Source organism: Prenolepis imparis, unplaced genomic scaffold (genome assembly GCF_030444845.1).
Source record: "Prenolepis imparis isolate NDT839.2.m4 unplaced genomic scaffold, iyPreImpa1.0 SCAF_4, whole genome shotgun sequence".
Taxonomy (NCBI): domain Eukaryota; kingdom Metazoa; phylum Arthropoda; class Insecta; order Hymenoptera; family Formicidae; genus Prenolepis; species Prenolepis imparis.
In genome coordinates this window covers 3,119,262-3,133,121 of record NW_028141162.1, presented here as the reverse complement: position 1 = coordinate 3,133,121, position 13,860 = coordinate 3,119,262, and the positions used below count along the sequence as shown (strand labels likewise).

General features: G+C 43.6%; 2 protein-coding genes across 5 annotated transcripts in view; both read left to right on the top strand.

The window, feature by feature from the left end:
- The window catches only part of LOC145935100 (uncharacterized), a 129,504-nt gene that overhangs the window by 21,132 nt on the left and 94,512 nt on the right, over positions 1-13,860 (top strand). The window lies entirely within an intron of this gene.
- On the top strand, positions 3,541-13,846 carry LOC145935368 (uncharacterized). 3 transcript variants are annotated; one of them, XM_083036629.1, is made up of 6 exons: positions 3,543-7,204; positions 7,489-7,515; positions 11,614-11,738; positions 11,825-12,064; positions 12,162-12,401; positions 12,699-13,846. In XM_083036629.1, the coding sequence occupies exons 1-6, from the start codon at positions 5,679-5,681 to the stop codon at positions 12,791-12,793; spliced, it is 2,253 nt and encodes a 750-aa protein (XP_082892755.1). In that variant the 5' UTR covers positions 3,543-5,678; the 3' UTR covers positions 12,794-13,846. The 3 variants fall into 3 exon arrangements, with proteins under 3 accessions (XP_082892756.1, XP_082892755.1, XP_082892757.1); XM_083036631.1 differs by having other exon boundaries at positions 3,548-7,204; positions 12,162-12,397; XM_083036630.1 differs by lacking the exon at positions 7,489-7,515 and having other exon boundaries at positions 3,541-7,204.

Genomic DNA, 13,860 nt, shown 5'->3' with positions numbered 1-13,860 from the left:
GTAACTAATAATAGGGGACGCATATACACATCATGTGAGCAGATTATTAGAAATATTTACGTCGAAGCGACGTGTGTATTTATTACTGGCCGAGACGTTCAAGTTTAGCGTTACATAATCCCGATGCGCGACGACGGAATCGGTTGTCGCGTACGCGGCATAATTTGTGATTAGGCACCTCGTCATTATGCGATTTAACCAGACGGAACGCGTACGTGACTGCGCGTACGCTTCCTTCCTCGTCTTCTCGTCTTTCTTCTTTACTCCCGTTTCGTTGGAATGTCGTGCGTCCGATTCATCGTCTGTGTCGCAGCACGCGACACCCTTCGGCGGCTGCACGGATCGTGTTCCATCTTGTAACTTCTTTACGTCATTTCCGATATTCTTCTTCTCCTTCCAATCTCGACGTGTTACGTATTTCGTTTAAGAATGAAAACCCTGCTCGTGCGGTTTCTCATACACGAATTCTTTTCTCGTCTTCAAGTCAATCTTTTTCCGCCAAACCCTGAGCTTTATATATATTTTTTATTTTATTTTAATAATATATCATAAAATCACAAATTTTACGACATGATCAATTATAAATATTTTATATGATTTCGTCTCTGTTCTTAATTTGCATGCCAGAAACACTATATATATTTTTAATTATTTGCAATTTTAAGAATCATCGAATGCGACTTTTTAGGCTCTCTGATCTGAGAGTTGCGCTCGGGGAAGAAGTTTAGCTCAGCTATACGCTTAGCTAACAAGAAAGTTTATAAAAGTACGTCTCGCATTCCGGCCTGAAGGCATGTGTCTCTGTGTGCGAACGAGCGCGGAATATCGAGTGAGGCTATGAGGAGGTGAGCGCGGGGATAAAGAGGGGAGAGAGGGAAAGAGATCTCCTCTCCGGCGATTTGCGTGTTCGCGATAGGCGGCTATTGGTTTTAAAATGACCGTCTGGGCCGAGGAGAGACGATTGCGTTGCGCGCCTACGCGTGGGTGCCGACGCGCGCGGATTGCGCAATCCACTCGGAAATTCAAATCCCGATTCCACGAAGCGAGAATTGGGAAGGCGGAGTATCCGTGCGGTGTGCCGTAGTATCCCCTGACGGATCCCGAGAAGAGAGAGAGAGACCTTATCCGGACCCCCGAGTGTGTTGGTCCGGAGAGAAGAGACCATGCAAATTGCACGATTTCCATTTCTTTTTCGTCCCGTTTCTTACGCCCCCCCGTTACCCCCGCTGCCGTGGCAATAGTCTTCGCGGGTCCGCGCGCCGGCGTCGGTGGAATCTGTTTCGTTCTTTTTTTTTCTCTCTTCCCTTTTTACAATTCCGATCGAAGGAAACGGGCATAAGGCGGAATAATTTGGCGCGCGTGGGCAGAACGTCTTAAATTCTCGCTCGGACGTGCCCCGTCCCCGAGGTGAGACCGAGAGAAAGAGAGAGCGAGGGAGATAGAGCGAAAGAGCGACGGCGGCCCCAGAGGAGAGAGAGGACTCTATGTCATTAGGGAAGGCGTATCTCGGATGCACGGCGTTTGCGACTCGATGCCAGGTGAGACGACGGTTCTTTTTCCCGGGAGCCCGATGTTTATCCGCCGGTTTTTCTGCCGCGTCTGCCGTTGCATTCTGCGTCTTGCCCCGATATTGTCTGCATCGCACGAACAGAAAACTACGCCTCGCATATTATCCTCCCCCGGGCTATGAAAACAATTCCGAGAAACGGTGCGATGGCATTGCCAGTTGTTACGATCGAATTCCATATTGCGAAAAACCCGCCGGTACATTCTTCCTTGCAGTTTTTTTTCCTCGATGAAGTAACAAGGGAAATACCTTTAATAAGGGAAATTTTTTATCTTTACTTTTCTCAAAGATCTATAGTGGGGAGGGAATTTCTTCACCGCGTCTCTGCGGAGACTCTCACATTCGGGTGTACCTCCGTAACATCCCCCATGAGCCAACGTCAGAACGTCGCTATTGACAAGGACGATGCACGAGTATGTAATGAGTGTGCGAGGCAACAATTTAACTTGGCGAAGCGAGAGAGAGAGAGAGAGAGTGACGAGGCCCTGCGCATTATTTATTTTGGTACGTCTAGACGCCAGATTGTCTGTCCGCATGTCCGATCCGCGACGGAGAATTCGGTGCTGACGTCAGAGAACCGTTGCACCGCGGCGACAACTGTCGTGTCGTTCTCTCGGGATCAAATTGCATTCGTGTCCATGGCCCTCTCCTTTTCGCTCTTCTCTCACGCACCCTATAACCCTTCGTCGGACTCGCCGTGCGCAGTTAAGCCCGCGTGTCTGCACGCCCGCGCGCAAAATCGCACGTGGGTATTTTATGTACCCGACGTGTCTCTTCCGAGAGTCTCCGAAGGCCGGTTTCTCACCGACGTTGCGTAACTTTAATCTTAATTCAATTCGTCCTCTTGTCTCTTTCTAGGGTAGCAAGGGATCGAAGTGAGAAATAACTGTGTATAGCCTCTTAAACGCGATTTATTTCGTTCAACTTTGGAGACTAGAGCTAGAAATACATTAGATTAACGTTAACATAATTTAATTTTACCACAAGAGTTATAATCTCCCTTTTTAAGATATAATTATTATATGAGAACGATCTCGGCATCTCGATTCATCAATTAAAGTTTAAGCAAATGGAAAGGAGCAATTTGAAGCTCGCAGACGTATTTAGAAAGGGCACATTCAATCCGTAGAAGTCGCACACGTATGTAATTTAAGTGCGCACTCTGTGTGTACATGCGAAATCAAGAATAAGGTATATGAGATGTGTGTGTATCCGGGACACCGCAATGCACTTCCTTCGACACACGTGGCCCCCCACCAGATACGTCGGCCAACCCAGTTTGTGCAGGGGTGAATAAGTGGTTACGTCGTTGGTCTCGATTCATCGATTTGTTTACCGGTGAACGTTTTGTTTCTTTTTTCTTCTTGCATACTCGTCAATGACGACGATTCCATGAATCGATTTGAGAAAGACGTACTGCGACTTACATTTCGAAATATTGAGATACATCTTGAGACATATTACTAGCCAGAGATTTTATATTTAAATAAATAAAATTTATTTAAATAGATAAAACTGTGTGAAAATAATTTATGTCAAAATGTTGTCTCAATGTGTAATTATTTTATTAAATATTTCCTCAAAAAATAATTATTATGAGGTTTTTTATTTTTCGTAAAAATAGCGCTTGACGTACTTTGTCAGGGACTCTCCTTGAATTCAGGTGCATCGAAATATCAATCAAAATATCAGATTAAATTTGATTACGTCATAATAATTTTTGCGGAAAGTTCGATAGGAAAGTGTAGATTTACGAGTTTGTTTAGGCACATATCTATTTTTATTGTGGTCCAGATTTTCATCTCCGAATGTGATAGTCAATCTCCGTAGAAAAACATATTATGAATCATATCATTTTTTTTTCATCTAGAAATAATTTTTAAAAAATTTACATTTTGAAAAACACAATTATCATCTTCTTTTATAAACAAAACCGAGCTTATTTAATTAACATTGCGATTTACTTTTAAGATATATCTAATTCAAAAGTAGTCGTCCGATAAATAGCTGATTAGAATTCGAATCATTATAAAAATTAAGCGAAATCGAAATTTTCAGAGAGATTTCCACATACGTGGAAGCAAATCGAATCTGTCACGGTCGTCTCATTTTTTTCCACTATTTTTTTTCTTTTCGAATTCTTGCCGTCTGCGTGCGTTGCCACATATCGTATTTTCACGCACGCACGCGGAGGCTGCATTTATTAAAAGCGATACATTATGATTCAAAAGATCATATCTTTCGATTCGTCTAGACAGCGGAGAGGGAGACACCCTATAAAATCGTATGTGGCTGCCCCTGAAACGACCATCCGAATACGACGAGCCTCCTTGTACATTTCTCTCGTGCAAGCTTCGTGTGTTCCCGTCATATATTCCCTGTACCTGTTCCTCTTTTTCTCCTACCTCCATTTCTCTCGCATTTCGGCGCAACATTATCTCAAGTCGTTCAGAAGAACTCTATCTCGCCGAATGACCGAGACTTCGTAGAAACAGACGAAGAGGAGAGAAATTCTTCCTTTTCGTTCTTTTTTTTCGTGAAGTAATCAAAATATACCAAGGCGACGCGACGGTGTCCCGGGGAAAAAGAGGCCACGATTCGATCGAGTTATCGCACGGTAGGAGATCGAGATCGATTTTTTGGTAGCGAAAGTCCGGCGCGCGCGCGCGTAGACCATCATTTGCGGTCGCGGTGACAGGAGGAAAAAAATTTGATAATATTCGTCTGCAAGAAGGAAAGAGAAGGAAGAGCCACATGCGTGTCAGTATGAAGATTCTCGACTACCACGTAAATATTTGCATGAACGAGGAATGAAACCGACGATCTGTAGCAAGAGATTTGCGAAATTTGAAACAAACAGATATCGCAGAGATAAGTGACGGTGAAAAAAGAAAGACCGGGAGTTTGATCGACGGGTCAATTCGACACAATCTTCGGTAATCATCATCGGAAGGCAGATACGTGCCAAAAAAGAAACGAGTACAAAGGAAAGGACGAAAAAGAAGAGGAAACAGTAGCAAGGGAGAAGGGAGCAAAAGAAAGAGGAGAAGATAAAACATCGCGAGGAGAGAAAAGGCTGTCTTCCGCGGGATTTCGGTGCACGAGGGAAAAGGGATTACTCGAGCGGAGGAGAAAGAGTGGAGCCAACGTGAGAGAGGCAACGACGGTGGTGCAGAGAGAAAAAGAGAGAGAGAGAGAGGGGGAGGAGGAGAAAGACAGACAGAAAGAGAGAAGACTAGAGGGGGAGGAGAGGGAAGAAAAAAAGGAGTCATCGTAGTAACACCGGCGCGTCTCCTCTCGCGGCTTCGTGGTTGTCTCGGAATTAGTGAGTAGACAGAATTATGTCTGTGAGTTGGCCAGTATCACGGCTCAGTTGAGACTTACTGCTCAGAGCGTGCACACGCATACTATACGAATCCTTCCTACTTACGCACCTCGCGCCTTTCTCGTGCGATTAGAACTTAGTTCGCGATCGCCGGCAGACCAATCACGGTCCAGTTCGCTAACGCGCCTCCGTACGAAACGTTTTCCTCTTCTACCTCTTCTTCTTCTTCTTCTTCACGTGCTGCTGGACGTGCTGCGGTGTTCGGAGAAGCGTCGTGGCTAGGTGACGAGCTGGTCACAGAGTTGCACGCGATTGTGACGTCCCGAGATCCCGAAGAAATTTCGACAAAGTTCGGAGAACCAGAGGAAAGACACCCTTTAAGAATCACGACGATTCTCTCGTTGCCGTCTTGCTTCGTGATTCCGCGAGGTGAGCGAAATTGAAATCGGAAACAGAGATTATAATAACGCGCGCGATATTATCTGTCAACGAGCTTTAAGGATTTAACTACGAGAAGATTAACGAGTAATCCTCTTGAAGAACAAAGTCCCCTCTTCCCCCTAAAAATTCGGAGATTACTCATAGACTTCGTTTGCCGAGTAATCTTCCGCGAAATTTTCCGAATTCGATATTGAAAATTATTTCTGGAAATCGAATCGAGTATTTCAAGCTGTTTTTTTCTTTTGCAATAATTTTTGGAAATACGAATCATTTTATAATCGAATATCGTTTGAGTGCAGGGCGACTGTATTAAACTCTTCGAATAATTTTTTATTATTTGCGATAATGGGCGTTAAAACCATCGTGCTTATTTTATTGGTGTCCATCGCGACCGATACATGGTCCCATCATCATCACCATCATCACCACCATGGAGTTTATCCGGTGCACAGAAAAGAAAATAGTCACGTAGATTTTGCCGAAAAACAATCCAATTTTAAGAGTGAAGAAACCACGGACACTTTGCTGTCAGAGTCATTAAAGAAAAGTGCAAAACACGTAGAGGCCTTAGACAGAAGGGGCTCAATTCCTTTCAGTGCACGGAGAGTAGAAAAGATGCTGGAAAAGGCGATCCTGCAGATAATCACAGGTGATCTCAGCACTGCTAATATGTTGCTGCTGAAGAGTCTCAATTACACTCCCGAAGAAGTGCTGGCGATTCGCGAGCGTGAACTCGATAAACGAAAGGATGAAGAATTGAAGAAAACAACAGAGTCGAGCGGGAGAAGATTCCACGACGAGAATCTCTATAGAAACAGAGCAAAGCATTGGAACTACAATTCCATGGAAGTCGATTCGTCTTCTCGTTACGATCCCGACGTCGACGTGTCCAGGAACAACAGAAAGAGAGACCGATACGAGGAGAGAGATGACAAAAACTTCGATTTTGACGCTTATAATCGTCAGGCTGTGGTTGATTACGAGAACTTGGCCACCAAGCTCGAGCTGCAGCAGCAGTCGTGGTCCGAACCCACGAATCTTGATTACGAGAACGAGTCGAGAAAGACCGAGGAGCAGGACTCTTCATCGCAGAATCTTCATCTGAGCTTCGACCGTGCCATGGAGCCCCACGTGATCTTCAAGATACCCTACGACGATTCCGAATTCGATTCCAGCTCTGGTTCGGACGAGAGATCGAGATTCGTAGACAGAGACGTCCTCGCCTCGTCCAAGGATTCCAAGCATCGCGCTCCTTCGACCTTGAGGTACACGACTGCCCGGAACGTTGCTAATTCCTTTCACGCTTCGTCATTGTCTACTACTTCTTCTTCGTCTGCTTCTTCTGCGGCTACTGGGCATACTCCACTTCCCATAGTACATCAGCTGGGGAATTTGAAAGACGTCAGGCCAAATTATACAAGAAATCAAGCTATTTTTAGCACGACGGAGTTTCCAGAGTCTACCATCACGAGCGATATCATTGCAAATATTACGTCTAACGCGACCGCGATTGATACCTCGACGACGGATTTCTTCAACGACTCGTTCGCCAAGAACGCGGACAACGATACGGACAATAGAAAAATCAGCGAGTACGAGGGGCTGGAATGGATTGGAGAGGATGTCTACAGAGTGATACCGGCTTTCGCGGACTCGCTGGGCTACGTCGACGAGAACGAGACGTCAGATTACGACGAGCAGATGATGAATATCTTACCGGAGGGAAATGAGAATGATACTCTGGAGTATCAGAACGACGCCCCGGATCAGACGAAGCAATTCATAGCCAATATCAATGCATCGTCCGTCGAGAACGCATCTTCAGTCAATCTCTCTGCCTATCAGCAACTGGTGCGCGCTCATCGTCGAGAGTAAGTTGAAACAAACGAACAGGTCTTAACGTAATATAGGGAAAAGTGAATCACGAAAAAAGTAGCTCGGCGATGTTGAATATTCGTAAATAGAGAATTTTTACGTCGGTACATAATATTCCCTGATTTGATTCCGCGTTTATAAAATCATACGCTTTTCCCCGTACATGAGAATCATAACTGAATCATAATTCTATAATATATAAATGTCGTTCATCACGTGCATTCTCCGCTTGGCAAACGCAATTCTAGTATCTACAATATCTGCTTTCTGTGTCTTTTAGAGAAAACGTAACTTCAAGCTTCGGCAGGTAAGCCTCCATGGAGGCCTTTATCATCTGGTAAGGCGTTCGCGCGTTGTGCATTTTTCTCAGCTACAATCTTATTTTACAATTTATTTTTCGATAGTCGCTTGACTCGCGGATTATTTCTCGCATGAAACGTGTTATATTGCGAATACCTCTGAATCAAGATTGACATGTTTTTTTTCATTTGTTACTTGAAAGAAATATATTTGCATGCGTCATTGCGAGTATGCAACTGCATAGATAACAATTGCATGATTTTTTTACCGATTTTTATGCACTTGTTGCTAATTTGAGCAATACGATATATAAGCGAATATTTTATCTTTGCGTATCCCGAAAATATGTCGCTGAAGAGCCAAGAAAAGATCGCGAAAGTTTTACATCATACATTATTCGCAGCATCTGTGCGAACTCTACGAAATTTCTTCAAAAAATCTCTAATTTTGCAGAACTCTTCAAATTATACGTATATACATGCATTTTTGTAGCATAACAAATATATTGTAGAACTCTACTTCTTGCAATTAAAAACAAGACATATCGGATCTGACGTCTGATAATAGTTTTTCAGAACCTGTCGCTGCAAAACGCCAATAAAATTTCTTTCACGCGGCGGTATTTATTTGCGCGAGCGTCGTGGAAATTGGAGAATTCGACGCGTTACACACGAGAGGCAGAATCCGTCGACGACGTCGGTCGACGTCGTTCTCAGCGAAACGTTGCCCTCGTCACGTAAAAATATCTCGATGGATAAAAAAAGTATCGCGTCGAGGGGAGAGTAAAGAAAAACTTAACGTATAGCGACAGGGAAGTAAATAATATTCTTTCGTAAAGAAAAGAAAATTGTGATTTTTATTTATTTTATTCCATTGAATCGGAAATGCGCGAAATATTTTTGCCGAGGAAATTTTAATAATTATGATCGTATCGAAGCTCTTTTTATGGAGTCCGCGAATTGATAAAATATTCCAATTAAATATAATATTAATGCGATTTTTTTATATGTAAATAAAACGCGCACGGAATATGGTTTCGCGAAGGGAGGAGTGCGGGTGAAGGTGCGATAAAGTTTGCGCGAGGGACAGGTTTAGGGACAGTGTTCTCAGCCAGGAAGGATACGCGGTGGAAATTCCGCTGCGGTCTCTCTAGCTGTGTTTTTAAATCGCCCTCTCCCGCTTCCCCACGACTTGCTCGCAGCCCCACTCGTGCGGGTGCTCGCGCGGGCGTTTCTTTTATTTTATTAAGTCTAGACGCGTAAATGCATTCGTGCCGGCACTGGCGTAGCCCGTCTCGAGAGTCCTCCGTATGCCGTTGCCGATGCATTCGTGCATCGCTCGATGCACGATCATGCATCGCGCGCGCGGTTGCATCGCGAGAAGAGAACCTGGTCGGATATTATTCTCGAATCCTATTTATGCGGCGCCATTTTCTTCATTCTAATTTGTCTCGCGAATTAATTTTGGCTATGCAAATTTATTAAAATTTATTCTCGTTCTTGGTTCGATTGACGTGTCTTCTCTCGAAGGGCAGTTTTTCCACAGTCTCGCTTCGCGATCGCAGATTTCTCGTCGAGCGATTTAGTATGGGAAAGGAGAAGATATCTGGACGTTCCTTCAGGTTCTTTCGCGACCGAAAACAATAAGATTGAGAAACCGCGCGACGAATGTCGTTTAATAGTGCGCCAGACATCCGAGACACCGAGTTGAGCACCCTCGTAATCGCCGGGTGTCTAGTCGGGCTGCAGTTAGAACTCTCTTACGAGGTTACGTAACACATTTCAATTTAATGCGTTGACCTTGTCTATGCGCGTCTCTCTTCCTATGTCGACGGAGACGGAGCGATGGTGCGCGCGACGGAGAGAGAGGAGGAAGTTTTCGCTGGCGCGCGGGTGATCCCCTCGCGCGAGCAGCCTCCGTTGCTCTCCCGCCTTCCGTCCTCTGCATCCCGCTGTCGTCGCCGTCGCCGCCGCTGCCGCAGTCGTCGTTGTCGCACCGCCAGACGGTGCAATGTGCATTTTTACGGGCGACCCAATCAGTCGTTGCCTATCGCGTCGCGAGGAACCGTTCTTCGCTATTTTTTCTCTTTTTTTCTATTCGGGGTTTTCGTTTCTTTTTTTCATCTCTCTAACATTCCAGGTCCGGGGAGGATTAAAATTTTCGTCGAAATGCGCCGAAAGGGCGCTCTCTCTCTCTCTCTCTCTCTCTCTATATATATATATATATATCTTTCTCTCTCTCTTTCTGTTTCCCTATCTAATTTCCAACGCTAATAGTCTACACGGCCGGCTATGCTCCAGTGAATTTCATTATCGCGACACCCGGCTCACGAGAGGCGAGAGCGAGGAGGATCCGTCGCGCCGGTTCGCATGATGCAACGGCCTCCAGACTTGTCCAGGTCCTTCCCTTTCCCAGACGGCGGACAGACGTGGCACGTACGCAACGAACCGGCGTGAAATGCGTGACTTGGCCGCGGCTAGATTAACGAGCATGCCTAGAATCGAACATTCGAGGGTTCGGTATACCGTAGCCGGTGATTTCGCAGAAGAGAGTCGTAACTTCTCCTCTGTACCTGCCTTTCGAGAAAACCGGGGGGACCTATTTCTCGATAAATTCGGACCCTGTGGATAAAATGTTATCGGGGACCACCTACACTCTAAAAGAAGGACCGATTATGACCTAAGATTAAGATGAAAAATGGGTTTTGTCCGTCTCGCTTGTCATTTACGAGTCTCTACTCAAAGGTATGGTTCCTGCGCAGCCTTCGCATTTAACGCTTCCTTTCAGACGGCGGGAAAAAGTCGGGGCAGATAGGTTTCAGGTACTAAAAGAAATACTTTTTTTTTTCTTTCTGCCGCTCTGTCGCTCGCGTTCGTTAAATTTCTTTTCCATACTTCCTTTCCCGCGTTTTCTACGTCTTCTCATTTCCTTTTCTTTTCCGCCGTTCATGGAAATACATTCTTCTGTTTGTCGTTCGAACAAGTCAACGAGGTCGTTGACGTGGAGACTGCGCTGAAATCTCCCGAGTGGGCGTCTCGAATACGATCCTTGTCGATGTCGTAGAGAAACGACGCTCATTCTTTTTTCCCCATAGCATTCGCACATCGCTCCTTTTTTCTAGTCCGCTGGAAATTTTTTTCGCGACAACCGCCGACCGCGCTTGTCAATGAAAGTCCCGCGAGACCCTGAAGAACCGCGCGCGAGTAAACAAGTTCTTCTTACGATATCGGGCGAGGAGAAGCACGAATTCGCGATTTCATAAACATTTTCGCCGTAATTGATAGTAATTGACAGTAACGGAGAAAGGCGTAAAATTCGAGTCACGCGAACGCGATGTCCAGCCCCGATGTGGCAGAAAAAAAAATTCCCGAGGTAGGATGAGATAGGACGATGCAAATGAGCCCGGTCGAGACATCCTGAGAACGGATTTAACATTCGAGACGCGGCCTTAAAAAGTTAAGGTTTCTCCGCGAGAGCCAGACGGTAAGTCGAGGCGATTGGGGTGCCGGTGTATCCGCCGACTGTCTAGCCACTGTCTGCAACGTATAATAAATGCCTCCGCGAGCCGTACCGTGCCTCTCTGTAGGTCACTGACCATCGTCCGTTGGCCCGCGTCGGCACCCGGAAGAGTTCGCCGGGAACCTGAGGTGAAAATTCTCGAGCCCGCACAGACGCGCCGCCGCACTAGATTTATGAAGCGACATTTACGATCGCCTTTTCTGGATCGCCTTCTTCCGAAAGTGTCTATAGAATTCTTAGAAAGCTCATCGTTTAAATAATGCGTAAAATATTTAGGATGCTTTACAATATTTTCACAAGATCGCTCGGACGTTTCAGACGTCTGAGCTGTTGCGGATCGAACGAATTATTTATTGTTGTACGAACTTTTGAAACCTTCAAATACATATAATAGCTTGACTCTGCATTATGATTGTTGATTATTTCTGTGAACGATATTTTACACGACGTTGTTCGAGATACTAATAAAAGCGACTTTACTAACGCGCGATTTTGCTACAAAATTGATGTGCCTGCTCGTTATTACTCACCGTTTTATTCAGGCGCTCCGTGTAGCCTAATAAATTTTGATCCTCCTTTTGTGTAGTCAAAGTCAGAAGGCGTTGGAAGATATTAAGACGCTAATCCTCGACATAACTGGGAGACGCAACAATAATAGCACCAGCACCAATCAGGTTCAACGAGAGAAGCTCACCATGTTTTCGCCTACTTGTTAGTAGCTTAATCATTCGTTTATCTTTTCCATCGTTCCGAGAATATTATTAGTTTATTGGAAAATTTGTGATTTTATTATATAGGCCAGATACCTCGAAACACGGATCTCGAGGCTTGGACGGATCCGTTTTCGATGAACATGCATTTTCAATTAAATCTGACTTCCGGCGATCATGTTGTCGCGGCAAAATTGCGAATTTATAAGTTGCCGCAGGAAAATCTCACGACTTTCGCGAACGGAAGTTTCGACGAAGACGAGGATGACGAGAAGAAAATCAGGATATCCGTTTATTATTACATGAAGTCGCTGAAAAGGCATCGATGTGAGTGTTTAATCGTTAATCGGAATTTACTGAATTTACGTGACTCACTTACTTAAGAGAATATAAGAGAGCCACGATTTCTCTCTCATATATTTAGCGAAGAAACGATTGATGGACTCCATCGTGACGCCCCTGACGAGCTATGGCAAACAGCTAGTGCTGGATGTCAGGCAAGGCCTGAGATTCTGGCGAATGGTCCCGCGAGGTTCTTCACACGGCAACGGTAACAATCATGGTTTGGTGATTCAGATAGAGGACCAGGACGGCCGGGCGCTGAAACCGGCTCTCTATATCCAGCAGCCGTCCTGCGGGGACCACGATTCGAATCAGAAGGCATGTGAGTGTGTGCTCTAACAATACTAACTTATATTTGAGTCTTGGATTGAGCGCCTTCTTGCACATTTCTTGCGTGAAACTAAACAAACGTGTGCAGTAACACATGAAATAAAGAAGAGAGAGAGGGTATGTTAAATAACGTTAATAATAATGTTCTGCATACATAAATTTACATATAGAAAGCTTTTGAAATTTATAACATTTTTTGTGTGTCTTTTTTTTTTATTATTAATCCGTTTTCAGATCTCGACAGCTTTTTGGATTTTTAAAAAAATTATTTTTCTTTTTTTCCCTACAGTCCAGCTCAAACCTGCACTTTTCGTCCGAGCTTGTGCTCGTTACAGTCACATCGTAAACGGCGAGAAGGTCACATACGTGAATTGTAAGCATTAAAACAGAAATAACAAAAAAAATCGATCAATCAACGAAACGAGGGAATCTGTTTCGAAACAAGCCGACTTAAATTATGTTGTGATTGTCGTCGTCTCGAAATGTTTGTATAGGCAAATAAAGACACGTGCAATTTTATTGTATAAAATCGCGCGCGTACAAAGAAATGTTTACCCGACAAAAATATTATATAAAAAAATGCGTCTTTTAAATATTGGATTTTAAACTCTAGAATATTTAAGAAGTTTCGTATTAATTGGTGAAGGAAATTTCATATAATTGAATGATAGATTATTAAACAGATAAACGGAGCGGAATAAAGCGAAACATTTTCTTTGAGTTGCTCGCTTTTTCAAAAAGAGACGCTTTTAAAATTTTGTTTACTAACTACTTATTTCTTTTACTGACAATTTGTTCGAGAAAGATGTAGGTCCGGCGCTTTAAATAAATAACAATAATTGTAAAAATAGATATGGTTCTATAGAAGTTTTTTATCTAGACTGTTTTTAACTTAAGGAAGAATTATTTAAATGTAGTAATTTAAGCTCCTATATAATAATTCTTATACGTATACGTTTAAGAACACACTACACTGTCTCCTTTTTAGATATTCTATCATAATGTATATATAATTAAGTGTAAATGACTTTTATGCATTCGCTAACATGTCAACATACCCATGACTGATATAGCCAAATGTAAAAGTTTAGGATCGCGCATATACACATACACTCACATATATGTATTTATGTTAAGTATAAATAAATAAATAAATTATTCGGATCCGGATTTTTTTCCGGACCGAGTTTATCATCTGGTGAATTTGTCATTAGGTGAATTTGTAGACTATTTCTCTACGAAACTTTGTGGCTAAAAAAAAATTGATTTCTCCGAAAAACGCTTCGGATATATCTCAAAATCATCGCGTTCACTCAATTTCTTAGAATACTTACAATGTACGTGACAAAAGAGGCATAATGTTTAATGTCTCCTGCGGTGTATATAATGTATATTTACATGTCATGTTGCAAACAAATAAATTCATTTGCAGTAAGACACATCGAAAGTTT